This window comes from Camelina sativa, chromosome 8, assembly GCF_030686135.1.
Source record: "Camelina sativa cultivar CO46 ecotype springtype chromosome 8, ASM3068613v1".
Lineage (NCBI taxonomy): Eukaryota > Viridiplantae > Streptophyta > Magnoliopsida > Brassicales > Brassicaceae > Camelina > Camelina sativa.
This window is the reverse complement of record NC_141887.1, coordinates 10,428,259-10,447,313: the sequence shown is the minus strand read 5'-3', so window position 1 is coordinate 10,447,313 and position 19,055 is coordinate 10,428,259. Positions and strand designations below refer to the sequence as shown.

At 36.2% G+C, this 19,055-nt stretch overlaps 1 protein-coding gene and 1 pseudogene across 1 annotated transcript; one reads left to right on the top strand and one right to left on the bottom strand.

Moving 5' to 3' along the window:
* LOC147939893 (uncharacterized) lies at window positions 1-765 on the top strand (annotated as a pseudogene).
* A 16,081-nt stretch (window positions 766-16,846) lies between these two features.
* On the bottom strand, window positions 16,847-17,656 carry LOC104706968 (uncharacterized). The gene has a single exon (XM_019229045.2). The coding sequence runs from the start codon at window positions 17,436-17,438 to the stop codon at window positions 17,028-17,030; it is 411 nt and encodes a 136-aa protein (XP_019084590.1). The 5' UTR covers window positions 17,439-17,656; the 3' UTR covers window positions 16,847-17,027.
* Window positions 17,657-19,055: the final 1,399 nt, after the last annotated feature.

Below are 19,055 nucleotides of genomic sequence, written 5' to 3'. Positions count from 1 at the left end.
ATGGCCGAATTTGATAGGCTTAAGATGAAGGAAAGTGATACGATTGATGAGTTTGTTGGCAAACTGTCCGAAATTTCTACTAAATCTGCATCACTGGGTGAAACACTCGCAGAATCAAAAGTTGTGAAGAAATTTCTCAAGAGCTTGCCCAGAAGAAAATATATCCACATAATTGCATCCCTTGAGCAAGTTCTTGATCTCAAGACCACAACCTTTGGGGATATAGTAGGAAGATTGAAGACATATGAAGAAAGAGTCTATGATGAAGAGGATTCACAAGACAACCAAAGCAAACTCATGTATGCTAACACGTATTCACAAGAAGGAGGACTAGGCAGAGGACAAGGTCGAGGCCGTGGAAGAGGCAGAGGAAGATTCGGCTATCAACAAAGAGACAAGTCGAGAATAACCTGCTATCGTTGTGATAAACAAGGTCACTATGCTTCGGATTGTCCAGATCGTTTGCTCAAGTTGATTAAGGCTCAGGAAACTCAAGAGAATGGTGAAGAAGATACTCAAGAAGCTGAGTCACTTATGATGCACGAGATTTTCTTTCTTAATGAGAAGAATGTATAACCAATGAAATTTGATAGTTGCTCGGATAAAGCTTGGTATTTAGACAATGGTGCTAGTAACCACATGACAGGAAATCGAGCCTGGTTTAACAAAATTGACGAGTCTATCACAGGAAGAGTAAGATTTGGTGATGACTCATGCATTGATATAAAAGGAAAGGGCTCAATCTTGTTTATGACCAAAGGATGAGAGAAGAAGATACTAGCTGATGTTTACTACATACCAAACCTAAGAAGCAACATTCTAAGCTTGGGACAAGCAACAGAATCAGGCTGTGATGTCAGAATGAGAGAAGATCAGCTAACTCTACACGATCGAGAAGGTAACCTCTTGGTAAAGGCGAGATGGTCTCGCAACAGGCTATATAAGATTGACATGGAAATCGAAAATTCTTGATGCCTGCAGCTTGAAAGACTAAGTGAATCAGCACTGTGGCATGCTCGCTTAGGACATGTCAACTTTGAAACATTGAAAACAATGGCGTCACAGCAAATGGTCATAAGAATAGCAAGTGCTCCGATAAGGAAGGAAGTATGTACGTCATGTTTGTTGGGAAAACAAACAAGACAAGTGTTCCCTAAAGCAACCTCGTATCGTTCCTCACAAGCTTTAGAGCTCATTCATGGGGACCTTTGTGGACCTATCTCCCCTCCCACAGCCGCGAACAAGAGATATATATTTGTGTTGATTGATGATCACTCTCGATACATGTGGACAATACTTCTGAAGGAGAAAGGTGAAGCATTTGAGAAGTTCAAGGGATTCAAGGCAGTGGTTGAACAAGAGATTGGAACTAAGATCAAAACATTGAGAACCGATAGAGGTGGAGAGTTTGTTTCTCACGAGTTTCAAACATTCTGCGAGAAAGAAGGAATTGCTAGACACTTAACTGCTCCATACACACCGCAACAGAATGGCGTCGTTGAAAGAAGGAACCGAACATTATTGGAGATGACAAGAAGCCTTCTAAAACACATGAACATGCCAAATTATCTATGGGGAGAAGCTGTGAGACATGCTACATATCTCATTAACAGAGTAGGAACAAGAACTCTAAGCAATCAGACACCTTACGAGTCTCTCAAGAACAAGCGGCCTAATGTAGAACACCTCAGAGTGTTTGGATGTGTGAGTTATGCAAAAGTTGAAACACAACACCTGAGGAAGCTGGATGATAGATCGAAACCACTTGTGAACCTCGGAACAGAACCCGGCTCAAAAGCCTACCGACTCTTAGATCCTTCGTCTCGCAAAGTCGTGGTAAACAGGGATGTATTTTTTGATGAGAATAAAAACTGGAAGTGGAATTTGTCAAATTTGGAGCTCGATGAAGAACCAGGAACGTTTACCATTAACTTTGGAGAGTTTGGAAATCATGGTGTCAGAAACAGCGGAGAAGATGAAGTAACAGAGGAAAACAGAGCAAGTAAGGAAAACAGAGCATGTGATGGGGAAGAAGAAGAAAGCTTCGATGATGAACCAGAAAACCAAGCTGAATCGGATGTGATCGAAGAGGTTAACCACGAACCAGGAACGAATCAAATCGAACCGGTTATGAGACGATCCACGAGAACGAGAACGACACCGGGTTATCTTAACGACTATATACTTCTAGCAGAAATCGAAACTGGCTACCTGTTGTTGGCAACTAATGGGGAACCTTGGGACTTCAAGGAGGCAAGCGAACACAAAGAATGGAGAGACGCCTGTGATGAAGAAATCTCATCGATTGTTAAGAACAAAACATGGAGCTTAGTGGATCGTCCCATTGGTGTGAAGCCAATTGGCTTGAAATGGATCTTTAAAGTCAAGCGGAACTCTGACGACACCATAAACAAGCATAAGGCGAGACTCGTAGCAAAGAGGTATGTACAGAAACATGGTGTAGACTTCGAAGAAGTGTTTGCTCCAGTAGCTCGCATCGAAACAATCAGACTCATCGTTGCCTTAGCTGCTTCACACGGGTGGGAAGTGCATCACCTTGACGTGAAGACTGCGTTCCTTCATGGGGAACTAAAAGAAGAGGTGTTTGTTACACAACCAGAAGGCTTTGTAACAAAGGGATGTGAAGAAAAGGTGTATAAGTTACATAAGGCTCTCTATGGTCTAAGACAAGCTCCACGGGCTTGGAACACAAAGTTGAATTCAATTCTCAAGGAACTAGGCTTCATAAGATGCTCCAAGGAGGCTTCGCTATACAGGAAACAAGATGAGAAGAGTCTTTTAATTGTTGCGGTGTATGTAGACGATCTACTAGTCACGGGAACAAGCTTAAACCTGATAGTTGAGTTCAAAAGGAATATGGCAGACAAGTTTGAGATGAGCGACTTGGGAAAGCTCACTTATTACTTAGGCATTGAAGTGATTCAAGAAGAAGGCAGGATCGTTTTAAAACAAGAAAGGTATGCAAAACGAATTCTTGAAGAAGCTGGAATGAGTGAGTGCAATCCGGTTCTTATACCAATGATTTCTGGTTTGGAGCTTTCAAAGGCGGAGAATGAGAAACGAATCGACGAACAAAGCTATAGAAGAAACATAGGATGCCTTAGATACCTGATTCATATTCGGCCTGACCTTTCATTTAGTGTGGGAGTGTTAAGTCGATACATGCATGAACCAAGAGAATCACATGGTGCAGCGTTGAAACAAGTCTTGAGGTATCTTCGAGGTACACTCTCTCATGGTCTCTCTTTCAAGCAAGGAAGCCAGCTGGGTTTGGTAGGATATTGTGACAGTAGTCATAGTGTGGACAAAGACGATGGGAAGAGCACGACCGGGCATGTTTTCTATCTTAATGAGTGTCCAATCACTTGGAATTCACACAAGCAACAGGTGGTGGCATTGTCCTCATGTGAAGCCGAATTCATGGTAGCCACCGAGGCCGCTAAACAAGCTATCTGGTTACAAGAGTTACTTGCTGAGATCATTGGAACTGCAAGTCTCAAAGTGAAGATACGAGTTGACAACAAGTCCGCTATTGCTCTTACCAAAAATCCAGTGTTTCACGGCCGTAGCAAACACATCCATCGAAGATTTCATTTCATAAGGGAGTGTGTGGAGAAAGAGCAAATTGAAGTTGAACATGTTCCTGGCAATGAACAAAAGGCTGACATCTTGACTAAAGCACTTGGAAGGATCACGTTCAAGGAAATGAGAGATCTTATTGGAGTACAAGAAGAGTTGAAAGAAGACTTCAAGCTTAAGGGGGAAAATGTTGGTATAAGCTTGAAGTAGCTTGGAGATCAAGCTAAGTATATTTAGGAGGATCTAAATATACATATTGAATATGTTAGTTTTACTTTCTTTAGGAGTTATCTAAAGTATGTTTTCTAAAAAAAGTGGTTTTGGAAATATAGTTTATATATAAAAAGGTGCTAAAGTGTAGCACAACTTATGAGCTTTGAGAGATTGTAATTGAAAGAGATTGAGAGAGCTTAAAGGTTTTGAGTAAGTTTCCTTTGAGATTAATAAAGAGAGTTATTCTTTGTTATAGTTCTTAAGCAATCTTTCTAAAACTTTAAGAAATTAACAAACGGAAAAAAAAAAAAAAAATTGGGGTTGAGAGAAGGTGAAGAAGTTTCAAGCTTCGTTCGGCTCTCTTCCATGGCGTAAGATGATTCACCTCCTCAAAGTTTGTATCTTTTTTGAAATCTGATCAAAGGAGGGTTTGGGGTTTTGGATTTGAGCTTGGATTTGATTTCTAATTGTTAAATTTCAATCTTGTTTTTTTAAGTTGGAAAATTTGGGTTTAGATGGTGTGAACGGGTTTATAGGGTTTGATTTAATTCTGGGTTCGAGTCTTTGAGTTCTATAATGAACCGTCACACTTTTAATTACCAAACTAACAACTATTCTGAGATGATTTCCATGGGTCCTTACTTGGGGATGAGTTTGATTGATGCTACTGCTTCTCCTGCAAGTTCTCCGAATCCTCTTGATTTAGTTTTTGGTTCCAAGCTTAATACTTCCATGGTTTTTTTTAGAGTTTATGTGATTTCCGATTTTTTCTTCTTTGTATGATTCAAAAATAAAAAATAAACACAACAACTAGTCGAGAATTGTTCCCCAATCGAGTCTGCTCCATCTAGATCAAAAAATATCCAAACTGTTAGCGCAAGGTTGAAGAAACAGTTTAAGAGTAATTAAATACCGGTTAACTCTCGATTTGATATGGTTAACAGAAAACCGAAAGTTTTTAAATTAATAATTAATAATTAATTAGATAATCAGGACAAAATTGGAATTTTGATTTTATTGAAAAATCATGGGTATGAAAACAACAACACTAATTATTTTGGGTTTTAAATAACACGTTTTTATTTTTTGATGTTTTTTTATTCCAATCCAAAACCATTGGGTATTAAACGTACAAATAAAAATAACTTCAAGTTTTTTTTGGCATTTTTCCCCTTTTCATATTTAGTAATGTTTTCATACTTTTCTTACCCGAACCCGAATCCGATCCGACTGGGTATCCAAATATACCCATATTATTTATATATAGTAGTAATATATTAGTAATATTTATAATTTTAATAATATAAGTGTTAAAAATATTCAGATTTTTAGATATTTTAGATAATTCCAAGTATTTAAACTGTTTCTTAGTAAATTTGGATAAAAAAATACTCTAAATTTTCAGATATATTGCACATTATTGAATAATTTAGACTAAATTAGATATTAAAATTTTGAGTTTTGTGAACTTCGGGTAATCCGAATCTGAATCCAAAATATCCGAACCGATCCGATCCGAACTCGAAATCTAGAAATACCCGAACGGGTCTTATACCTCTAAATTTAAAAACTCCAAAAATCCAATATACCCGATCCGAACCCGAATGCCCAGACCTAGTTGTGTAGATCTTGTTCCAACATCAATAAAGTTTTAGAGTTTATCTCTTTTATCTTTTCTGGTGGATTCCATAACCCCTTTTCAGGTGGATTCCAGAGTTTTATCCTTCGAGTTTGTAGCTTGCAAACTCGTTTTTGAACTAGGTTTAGCGCTTGCTTCACCTAGGATTTTCCGCTGTATTATTTGGTATCAGAGCAGGTTTTCCCCTACTTTTTTAGAAGCTTGATCAGCCATGGGTGATCAAACATCAACCAAAACAGATATTGAGGCTTTAGGAGCTCTGCTGACAGCGTTGACTAATCAAGTTGCGGCTTTACCCCAACTGATTGCTAACGCGATGCAAGGAGGAGGAAAACGAAGGGGACCAAATCCAAATCAACGAAGATGTAGAGGAGAGAAACCAATTATGATTAGATGGAGTGAAGATGATGTTGGAGGAGAGAAACCAATTATGGTTAGATGGAGTGAAGATGATGTTGGAAATCAATCGAGATTGTTAATCAACAAGATTAGGATTCCACAAAGACAATTATGTGATTGTTGAGAATTTGATTTCTAATGAAGAAGAATCTATGGAGAAAGAGATAGTTGAACACCAGAGCATAATTGTTGGTGAAGAACTCAAGCATGATGAGATCTGTGTAGAATTCGGATCTGATAAAACTCAAGCGTAATTTGGGCGGGATGAGATCTGTGCAAAATTCGGATCTGATAAGATCGTTCACAATCCTGGTGTACGATCAGTGTGAAAATCATCAAAGACGAGATTCGTGCAAAATTTCGGCCTGTGAAGGTTTTTGGAAAATTTTCTTTTCTGCCAAGTTCGGGCAAGATATAGATGGTCACTTAAGTAAAGTGTGAGGTGAAGCTATATGAGTTTTTCATAAAAACTAATGGACTAATTCGTGTTGCAAAAGAGAAGATACCATCGTTAGAGGAAGCGCCAGAGATTTTAACTAGTTTTAAGGAGTTGAGTTCAGATGGATATCTACATAACTTCCTTCCTATGCGGGATAAGGAGATGAACTTCTTTACCAAGAAGACAACTCGAGGACGAGTTTTCTTGGAAGTGGAAGAGTCTGATGCAGGAGCATAATCGTTAGGATTTTAATTAATTTAGCTTTTATTTATTAATTCTTAATTATGTTAATTTCTATTGGTTTTCTATTCTAGGTTAGGGTTTTGCTAGCTTTGTTTTATTATATAAACAACTTTAGTTGTAACCTAAAAAGGAATCATATTATTGTTATCAATAAAGTTTTAGAGTTTATCTCTTTTATCTTTTCTGGTGGATTTCACTGTTTTATCCTTCGAGTTTATCGTTTTTGAACTAGATTTAACGCTTGCTTCACTTAGAATTTTCTGCTGCATTACTTTGTTACCCATACACCATCATCGATTATACCAATAATAAAGAAATGATTTTGGAAAACATAATATAAATATTGGGGTCACGACCAAAAAATTAAGTATATTGATTGTATACCTCTAATTTTTTTAGTTAGGTTTAGAGAAAGAAAACATAATATCATAAAATTAAAAAAAAAAAAAAGTGATTGTCAAAAATATCATTTTTTATCAATACCATTAGTCAAAAGATTGTTGTTCCGGCATTTATACGAGAGATGAAACTATTCATTACGACGCGATAACTTATTTGTTAAAATATGATATATTGATTAAAATAGTTACTATGATACATTTCTTGTTAATGTGTTGACATGTTTCATGGTTGTTTGTTGTATCATGCAAACATATGGATAATAAAACAAATACATAACAAATAATTAGTATGTTTAGCAAGCAATTAGCATGTGGATAACTACAGTCTACGTATATATGTTTAGCGTGTTGTACTATATGTTTAGCGTGAAAATCTGTAAATAGGAACAAAGACAGTCATTTAGAACATTACATAAGACTCAAATCTAATCTAACTCGCGCGATTGCAATTAGGTTATCAACGAACAAATGGATTTTCTTTCCAACAATAATCCACAGCGATAATTAATCACTAACGAGCAATGAGAATCAATCAGAAATAATTTATCGTTCTCTACACTTCCTCTGACGCCGGCGAAGCAATGGCTCGCCGACGTCGGGACCTCGTTAACCCTAGTGATGGACATTCAGGTATCGGTTCGGGTAATTTGGGTTTCGGATAATTCGGGTTTATAATTTAGAATCATATAGGTATTATAAAAATTTCGGTTCGGATTCGGTTCAGATTTTTTCGGGTTCGGGTCGGTTCGGGTATTTTTTTAGAATACCAAAATATATCTGATATGTTTTGGGTTCGATTCGGTATAAGTATCTTTTACCCATTTAGAACCAAAATACCCATAAATAACCAAAATACCCTATATATAAATTGAATAACTATATCAAATTTCATGAAGTTATAACTAAAAAAGTCATACAAAAATAACTAAACCAATTTTATATACAGTCTAAAGAATCAATCGATGAACTAAAGTACCAAACACTTGTGGTTTAATGCATCAAATTCTCGTGGTTAACTCTATATACAATATAAGTGTCAATTGATGAACTAAATTCACTAAGCAATGGGATTTACCTTTGAATGAGTCTTTAACGTCTCTGAAAGAGGAGATTCAGGAGAAGAAGCGAAGAAATTTAAAGAATCCAGATTCAAATTGTGGATTAGGGTTATAGAATTTATAAAGAAAAGCAAATATTCCGCAGATATAGCCATATAAGTAGTGGAGAGTGGAGACAAACTGATAAATACGATTCTTCTTCTTCAAGGCATTCTCAACTAATAAACACACATAAGGATTACATATGTGAAATGATAAACAACATATGTTCGGATATACATGGGTACTAATTGGGTATCGGTTCGGATCGGGTAATACCCGATACCCAAAAGTATTTACAATTAAGATCCAACTAATATATTGGGAAAGATCCATACCCGATCCGAACCAGAGTTTTTCGGTTCGGTTCCAATACAGATATTTCGGGTCGGGTATTTTGCCCAGGCCTAGTTAACCCTCTTAACCCATTTCACTTTGCCTATGTGCTTTTAATCTTGCTCTGGCGAGTAGCTCAATCATTTTGATTTTCTTTACTCACTCAACCCTCTTCTAAACTATTAACGGGCGACACTCAATTAATACTTAGAGGCAGAGGATAGAGAAGCTGTCCGTAATAGAGTTCATGAGCAAAGAGATTTGTGAAACGATTTTCTCATTAATTGAATCGTAACTAACTTTACACTGTTGCTCTATATACAACAATTTACAGTAAACCGGAACTAATATAAACCAAAAATCTATTCTATTTAACTTAACCAAAGACATTAAACCAGCTTATCCAAATCACTCCTAATACCCCCCCCCCCCCCTTCAAGATGGAGGTGAGTAGATATTGCAAATATTTTCTCGGAAAGGAGCTGGATGAAGTGCCTTTGTCAAAATATTTGTCAACTGGTTGTCTATCCGAACAAACATAGTCTTGAGAATACCATCTTCAATCGCCTCATGAACCATATGACAATCCAGTTCTATGTGTTTAGTCTGTTGATGATTAATGGAATGACTAGCAATGTGAAAAGCTGATGTGTTGTCACAATACACATAAGCTGGAAGAGAGAAAGGAACCCTTAATGCCTTCAAAATGTATGTGAACCAGATCAACTCAGTAGCTTTGCTCATTGTTTTGTATTCAGATTCGGCAGAGCTCATTGAGACCATCTGTTGCTTCTTGGATTTCCATGAAACTAATGATTGGCCAATGAATATCACAAAAACCAGTCACTAACCATCTATTGTCAGGACAAGCTCCCCAGTCTGCATCAGAGAAACCTCGAAGAGAAAATTTATCATCTTTACCGTAAAACAGACCTTGCCCAATGGTTCCCTTCAAGTATCATAGAATCTTGTTAGCAGCCTGAAGATGAAACTTCTGTGGGGCTGAGGAATATTGTGCCAGTTTAGACACCGCAAAACAAATATCGGGTTTGGTAATAGTCAGATATTACAATTTGCCAATCAATCGCCTATATTGCTTAGCATCAAGAAGAAGTGCACTATCAATATCAGATGATGGCTCAGTAGACGTTAAAAGCATAAGACAGTTGGAACTAGGTTCACTAGCGTCCTCAATCACCACCTTATTAGAAGATTTCTTTATGACGAAACCTATTAATGACATCTGCTGATCAGGCATCATTGGAATAGGAGATGATTTGCAGTCCGAGAAACTAGTGTCTTCCAGGAGGTCAAGAACATACTTCCTCTAAGTAATAGTGATACCCGCATCATTCCTAGCAATTTCAATACCAAGGAAAAAATTTGGAGGACCAAGATCCCTCAACTGGAAATGAGAACTTAATTGATCTCGCAGATGGCCAGCAACTGCAACATTTGTACTAGCAATTAAAATATCGTCAACATACACTAAGATAACTAGAAAATTTTCACTTGTCTCCTTGACGAACAGAGTATGATCACCATGACACGTCTCAAAACCAAAAGATCCAAAACCCACCAAAATAGTCTTGAATTTAAGAAACCACTATCGTGATGCCTGCTTCAGTCCATATATCGACTTATATAACCGACAAACAGCAGTAGAAGATACGGTTTCTACTTGAATTTCAGCGTAGCCTGGTGGTAACTTCATGTATATTTCCTCATCGAGGTCACCATTCAAAAATGTATTAGATATGTCCAACTGATGTAAAGACCATTGCATTTTAGGTGCGAGAGAAAGGACCATCTTGACTGTTGCCATTTTCACAATAGTTGAAAAGGTTTCAATAAAATCAATTCTCTCTTATTGAGTATACCCCTTTGCCACTAGTCTAGCCTGATATCGCTCAATACTCCCATCAGCATGGTATTTGATCGTAAATACCCACTTACAACCTACATCCACTTTACCAGGAGGTAATTCACCAACACTCCACGTCTGATTCCTTACAAAAGCACCAATCTCCTTCCTACAGCATCAACCCATACCTTGTCCAGTCGAGCCTCTGAATAGCTTTTAGGAATTTTAGATTTTTTAATGGCATTAACTAAAGCACTGAAAGGCTGAGATAGATATGACTAAGAAATATAATTTGCCAATGGATATGGAGATGTTTTTGTAGACTTAGTTATAACATGAGTATTATTATAGCAATGAAAATCCTGCAAATGGGAAGGCAATTTTGTTTGTCGAGTTGGTTTAAGTTCAGAAGGAACATAAACCATGGAAGATGTCTCATCAATATTGTGAGGAGCATCAGAAGATGATTGCGCTAGAGGCAAATGTTCATCATTGATTTGTGTAGGGAGGGAAATATGAGGAAAGAATGTATTTGCATCATCTGAAATATTAGATGATGCAAAAGGAAAGATATCCTCATAAAAAATGACATGCCTTGAAATAGAAACTTAGTATGTCTCTATATCTAACAGCTTATAACCTTTGTAACCTAGGGATATCCTAAGAATACACAAGCCTTAGCCCTAGATTCAAACTGAATTCTAGACTTAGATGAAATAGTAAAATAACATAAGAAACCAAAAGTTTTTAAACTATGATAGTCGAGAATCTTACAAGTTAATTTCTCAAAAGGTGTTTTATTATCTAGGATTGGAGATGGTAACCTATTGATCAAGAAAACTGCTGCACAATCCCCCCTCCCCCAATACTCTAGAGGAATCCCTGACTAAAACATAAGAGCCCTACCTATATTCAATAAGTGCTGATGCTTTCTCTCAACCACAGAGTTTTGTTCAAGAGTTTTAGGACAAGAATGAAAAGACTTCATTCCATTTTTCAGATAAATCAGATAAAATTCAGTAAGTTTCAATTCATGTGCATTGTCAGATCTCACAGAACAAACCTTAGCATATATTGAGTTTCCACCATTTTAATAAAACTAGGAAACACATGTAAAACATCAGATTTTTGTTAAAGTATATACAACCAAGTTGCATGACGAAAATCATCTACTATTGTAAAGAAATATCTATAGCCATCAATAGTTGGAACAGAATAGGGACTCCAAGTATCAATATGAACCAATTCAAAAGCTTTTTCACGCATATGATTCAATGATTTAAAAGGCAAATGTTTCTGTTTTGATAAATGACAAATATGACAATGAACTTTGGTTTTATTAATTTTTGATTTAGGTAACACCAGAACATCAGAGAGAGACTCTATCTTAGCAATAGACAGATGTCCTCATCTTTTGTGCCACATTTCTGAATTATCTTTGAAATAGAATAGACAGACTTACCCAAAAAAGATGAACAAGACACATTAACAAGAGATTTATCCAAATTCAAGACATATAAGTTTGCGACTTGACTACCATTCCTAGTCATTAGGTCCTGAGTAAGAGTCTATATCATACATTCATCAAAAGTAAAACTCACTTTAGACCTCAAAGATTTAGTAATAACACTAACACTCAGCAAGTTGAATTTAAATTCAGGGATGCACAACACATTATAGAGAGACAAAGCATCTATGAGTTGAATGTAACCAGTCCCCTCTATCTTAACTGTTTGACCATTAAGGTAATCTAACAAAAGTTCTATCTAAGGTTTGGTATTCTATGTATAGATTTCTTTCATGTGTAACATGATGACTAGCTCCTGAATCTATGACCCAAGCTCTAAAAGACAACTCAGTTTCATGAGGTATAGAAGATGTCAGCATGTCCAAATCACTCCTAATAGTCCGGTACATCTCTCCCAGTTCCATACTCTGCTCACATCGATGAAGCCGTCCGGATCCCTAATTTCATTTCGTGTCTACAGATCTAGAACATTGCAAAACCCTGCTGAAGATCCCATAAAGATCTTGCGTAGACTGGAATTGGGAACCTCGTCCACACCGGCGAAGATTATATACCACCTTCGATTATCAATTCGCCTCGTCGCAGCCGCTTCGCTTGCATGTCCCCTGCTTAACCAAGGGGACCCTAGGGTTACACCTAGTGGACTTTTCCACGCTCTTGGGCCTTATATCCATTCCTCGGCCCAGTAACAAAAGCCTTTCTCCAATCTCATTGCAACTTTGGTTCAGGTTTGACGTTCGTTCTCGACTGCCAATACGACGCGATATGTTGTTGCGATTCTCAAAGTACGGTGCCGAAGACTCCACCTGAAGGTTGAATTTACTCCATGGAACTGGTGCTGGCAATGTCTTTCTACAATCATGTTACCATATACCCATCTGACTAAGCTTCGTAAGTGTAGAATCTCGTTGAACCGTCATCGAAATTGTGAGCTTGGACACAGATCTCCTCTGTCCAGGTCTAGTCTTCATAACTCTCTCTCAAAATCAACCCTAGTGCTACCTTATACTTCTGTTTTGGCTGGTCTTGCATCCCATGCTAGAAGAGTATTGGATTTCCTAGGTTGGTTTGATAAACTATTGTGTCGAGGTTTTGAAAATGGTTTGACAAGGAACAGCATTATGATCACACCTCCAAGGAGCGTTGTTTACTGTTGCCTCATCAACCATCAAAATCGCCTACTTCAGGGATACAAAGCCTACTCTGGAAAGGGTAAAACTAGGAGTAAGTATGGTTGCTAATCCGATCTTACGTTGTGAACGGGTTACTTCCCACCTCCCCCCCCCCTCTGAGAATGTAACATTGATTGTGGACTCTCTCTACCTGAACATGAATTTGATAGGCTTATGTCAATCTCAATTTCTTTAGAACCATTTGCTTCTGCTTGGTCTAGTAGAGTACTCCTCGGTAGAAGAACCATGGTTACTTCATAATGGCTTGAGAGTTATCTCCGTAGAGGCCACTTGAATAGCTATGTTTGGATGGCTACACTGTTGAGCGTGAACCTTGCTTATGATCTGATAGTGTTCTTGTATCCACTAGTTGTTGTCCCCACATGTCATCTACCGCCAAAATATCAAAAGCTCGGGTATTATGACACCCCGGTTTCACGGACATGCGGAAAGGTTTAAAAGAGTTGATTTGGCCACCTATGTCACCAAAGTGCAATTATCTTTTCGGTCAAGGGTGCTGAGAGAACTCCAGAGTTAAGCATGCTTGAGCTGGAGTAGTCTCAGGATGGGTGACCTTCCGGGAAGTGACTGTCGGAAGTATGTGAGTGAGGACAAAACACGGAAAGATCATGTGGTGATTTGTAGGGACGGTAACAAGTCAGTCGGGGCGTTACAAGTGGTATCAGAGCTGAATCCAGACGAGTGTAGAGTCGAGTGGGCTCACACCTTCGGGGGTGACGGTTTTGGTATGCAACAAGGACGTTGCGATCTGTTAGTGGGGGTGACTTGTGACACCCCGGTTTTACGGACATGCGAAGATGTTTAAAAGAGTTGATTTGGCCACCTATGTCACCAAAGTGCACTTATCTTTTCGATCAAGGGTCCTGAGAGAACTCCAGAGTTAAGCGTGTTTGAGCTGGAGTAGTCTCAGGATGGGTGACTTTGCGGGAAGTGACTGTCGAAACTGTGTGAGTGAGGACAAACATAGGGAAAGATCATGTGATGATTTGTAGGAATGGTAACAAGTCTTTAAAATCTCTCGAACATAGCAAACCAACCGTCGGATATAGATGGGCTTACGGGCCTAGTGATAGGATGTGAGGCCTATTAAGGAAGGTGGACCCATGGACTGGGATTGGACATAGGGTTCATTGAGAGGTGGCGGTCGGGGCGTTACAGGTATGATACCAAATATCAGAGCCAAACCGGCTGCAAGCTTTGTGTGGAATTCCTTAACCTCCATGGCTATGAGCTTCATGTGAGGGAGGACCCACCTGCTCTACTACGGTTTGACATCTATCTCTTGCTATTCCCGGTTCAAGCTTCATCTAGAGTCATGAGGTCTGTCTTTAAAATTATGAAGGACTTTGCTCCAAAGCTTTGGAACCCTCTCATTTTGGCGAGAAGCTCACTACATGTTTCTCCCGTGAAACACTCTTTTCCAAGCTCGAATGCGTCATCCGCTAGAGCTCTCTATGACCACCCGTTGGTTGAGGATTTTGCGAAGTTTGTCTTCATGGGCGAATCCACTAAGGTGTTAACAGATTTTTCAACTTAAAGTTGCAAATCCCTTGGAAGAACTCATAGAACCCCTATCCCTACTTTGTTGTGTTTTTTTTGTTTGTATGTTGTATGAACTCATCTCTATTTTGAGGATTTAATTTGAATGAAAGTGTTTGACCAACAGAAAAAAGATTTTGTAACTGGTTATATATATAATATTTGAGTGTATATTATCATTATACTCATTAGTCATTATCATTTTACTTTGAAGTTTTCATTTCTATTATATTATCTAAAATGAGTAAAACCATATTTCTTGTTATCTTCATAGCATTCCTTGTTCTAGGTTTGCTTTATACATATAACATATGAAATATATTTTCACGTTTTTTCTCATTTTGTTCACAATATTTTGTGTTCATCACTTGTTTATAATATATTAAAAATTTGAAATTATGTTTTAATTTTTATATTATGGATGGTGTCAAAGGAAACACAAGGCCTAGGAGAAGGAGAGAAAGTGTGTCAAAAAGATCTTATAACACCAACCGAAGGCTGTGAAGCTTTGGCGTGTGATGCTGAGTGTGCTTCAAAGTTTAAGGCAGGAGAAGGCGGGTGTTCTGAAACTGATAAATTTACCTGCAACTGCAGGTTTATTTGCAAAAAATACTAATAAAGAGATTATAAAAGTTGTTGACAAATAATCTTAATTATGTCACTAACCCTTTGGTCATTTACAAATATTATATCCAAAAAAAGACAAGCAACTCTGTCTCGTTCCTCTCATCCTCTGTAATGGTCAAAGAATAAACAGGTTTTAAGGTAATGATGTTGATGATGAGCTCATCACATTCACAAAGACTGAGCAGCAAAGAAAATATATGCTCCTCACACTTGTTCACTGCCACTATGTATACCATTTTTTAGAATATTGAATTTGCAGAGACTGCAAATCGCCTTGATTTTTTAGCCATTTGTCTACACATAAACTGTGGAAATGCTGTCTACAAGGTAGTTTGACTAGTTTCCTTAGTTCTACTCCATTTTCATAAGCATATAGACTAGTTTCTGTATCAGTGTCTCTGCAGTAGTAAACGCGACCGATTCACGATTTGACTTCATGGAAGATGAGCATTGAGCTCTTCTAGAACTCCAATGCATAGGCAATTTCAGAAAAGAAAAAATAAGAGCCATTACATAGAGTTGAAGTCAGTGTCCCATAGACTCATAGGAAACACAAAACAGATATAATCTGCTCCAGTAGACCTAAGAAATGGGCAGTAACGATACTCACTCAGCAATATCACTGAAATCCAATTGTTTCTTCTTGCAAATGGTTCCTCAACTCCACTTTGAACTGGTATGCTAAGAAGTTAAGCTTTCTTCTTCAGTTTCACAAAACCAGAAAGACTTCATTAAGAAGTCTCACCAAATGCCCAAACCAAACCCTAGACAGTCCACACTTCGTAAACGATCTGAAAAGGCATCCTTATAAACCTACCCATCACTAACTGCTTTCTAACCAAGTCACTCCCGTTACTCTTCTTGAACTCAAATTCCCTGCATACAATCATCACAACAGGCTATACTCTGCTATATTCAGTCTTACACTAGCTATAATCTTATAGTAGACCTATAGGCTTTAGCTCGAGCACCTCAAATAAAATCACTGTATTATCCATTTATCATCTTACCATTTGACACAGACACAAATCATCCACATTTACTAAGAACTGGAAACAATCTAAAATCAGAATGAGTTAGATATCCTACAAAGCTAAAGATGCTAGCGCAATTCAATGGAAACTACCGACAATCACTCTGCTACACCACTTAAAATCCAAAGCTCAATCTTTACATCTTAAGAATGATTCCTCTTCTTTGGACAGATTCATTGCTTAACTGCTGACATGATAGGAAATTAAGCGTTCTTCTTCGGTTCACGAAACCAGAAAGAATTAAGTAACGAGAGACTCTCAACCCTCTCTCTTAACCAAATGCTCAAACCAAAACCCTGTAACAATCCACACATCCTAAATAATCCGAGATAATACTTATAAAAACCTAGCTCCTTAACAAGTCACAACTGCATTCAGTTCTAGGCTACTTATAGCAGACATATAGAGTAGACTAAACCTTGAGCACTTAAACTTCTACCAATAGACCACCCACTGTCTCTCTTGAATTACCATCTTACCATTTGCCACATTAGAGATAGAGACAAAAAAAACCATCTAAATTAATTATGCACAGAATACAATCTAAATCTATAAATAGAACAGAACTTAATAAAAAAAGATTGATCATCTCCTCTCCTAGAAAAGCTAAAGATGCAAAACTCAATTCAGTGAAAGCCTACAACCCATAATAACTCTGCTATATGAATCACATTCAATACACTGCACAGAGCTATAAGAAAAACCAATGATAACCATTAATGAATTATCTCCAAAAGAAAGATTCTATACAGATTGATCCAAAAAAAAAAAAAAAAAAAAAAACCCCAAAAAATATATATCAAATAAAATAAGAATCACAGCCCAAACCCCAACCTCATCCCCAAATCCCAAAAAAATCAAACTTACAAAATGAATCACCGATGAGGATTGCAGTCATCAGAGCAGAAATCATTAGTCTCTAACATAACTCTCAACATCTCATGACTAAACCTTTCATCATTAGGATCAGAAACTATAGACGAAACCTCATCATCATCATCATCTTCTTCTCCTCTCCTACGAGGTCTCAACACACGAAAGCATCCACCTTCACGCGACCCAGAAGAAGAAGAATATGGTTTCGGCGAATTGGGTTTCTTACGAAACTTGGATAAAAATCGATTCCTACTCTTCGAAGACATCATTACCAATTGATGATTCTCACCATCATCATCATCAACGATTGTTACATCTTTCTTCTTCTTCTTCTTCCTTGTCGTCGTGTTGGTATCGTTATCGACTCTGTTTTGTTCATTCAACGAAATCTCACTGTGATTCCCAGGCATTAACCAGACGCTAAAGATTCTGACTTTTGTTTTTCAAAACAATACCCAAATCGGAAATTTGTGAAATTGAGAGATTACAAAAAGGAAAGGACTTGTTTTTGTTTTGTTTGTCGTCTCTCTTCTTCTTCGTCTTCAGGGCATTCACTAGGTTTCTTTCTTTCTCCCTAATCAAAAAGAAAAAGAAAAAAAAAATCTTCGCTGGCTTGCAATTAAAAAATTCTGTGTAATTTAACGACTTTATTGATTTAATTATTATTTTAATTAGATTTGGGTATATCGCTGTTTTTTTTTCTTTTTCTTTTTTATCATTAATGTATTATTTTCTTGGTTTCAGATTTAAATATACTATTCCGCTATCCCCTTTCATTAAAAATGTCGGAATTTATTTTTGTTTCATAAAAAATACTATTATTTTAAAAAACTAAACCCCTGTTTTATTTTCTACTATTTCAACTTATTAACTAATAAAACAAATTATAGTGTATTTATAAAAAAAATTCTTATTTTATGTGAAACATGTCAAATTAAAATAACACTTTTTATAATTGAAAAGTACTGTTTAGAAAGTAATTAAAATTTTATATTTATTTTCATTAATATAGTGTAATTTTTTCTTGAATACAATATTTAAATAGTTCTGAAAATTTTGTAGAAAAAAAAAAATTTGGGGGCAAAAAATTTTGTAGAAACAAAAAATTACTGTTTAGATGTTTTATTGTTGTTTTTATCCATCAAATGTGAAATTTAACTTATTCTATTTACTGTTTTGTTGACCAAAAAAGAAAGAGATCTTATTTAGGTATATTTATGAACCAATTTGGTAATGAACACGTGTATACGCACTTGCCATTGGTGTTAGTTTGTTACTTGTCCCAAGCAAAGTTACCAAATTTGAATGGTATCTTGATAAATGAGTTTGATTCGATTTCAGTTTGATTCTCAGTATTTTTGTCTTTTACATTTTGTACAATACTATGTTTTGAACCCACCCTATCTATGAATTTATTTAATATATTTTGGTAAATATTATATGTGACTAATGATATTTATAAAATATTATTTTATAAAAATTTAAAATTACTATTAAAACAAATTTTTTAATAGAGTTTAATAGAGTTTAAATATTTATAATATTTTAATAGAGTTTAAATATTTATAATATCTAAAATAATAAAAACTTAATTTAAAATTTTAATAGAGTTTAAATATTTATAATATTTTAAACTTTAGATTTAAGTTAAATATTTATAACATTTTTATTATTTTAGAGTTAAATATTAATGATACTTAAACTTTTGATAATATTTTAAACTTTCTATGAAAGTACTAATAGTATTTTTAAACATTTTATTAAGTTTAAGTATTTATAATATTTGAATCTTTTAAAAGTTTCAATAATTATAATATTTTAAACTTTTCAACTACATCTAAAGTTTCAATATTATTAATACTTTAAACTTTTTAAAATATTATAATATTTTGAAACAATTAAGAAATTTTAATTTGCTATAATAAACCAAATAAATCTTTTAAATTTAGACGTCTGATAAATCAAGATTCCTGTTTATTTGTAGTGGAAGTATAAGTTTTATTTATAATGATTTCTAACTATCGTCT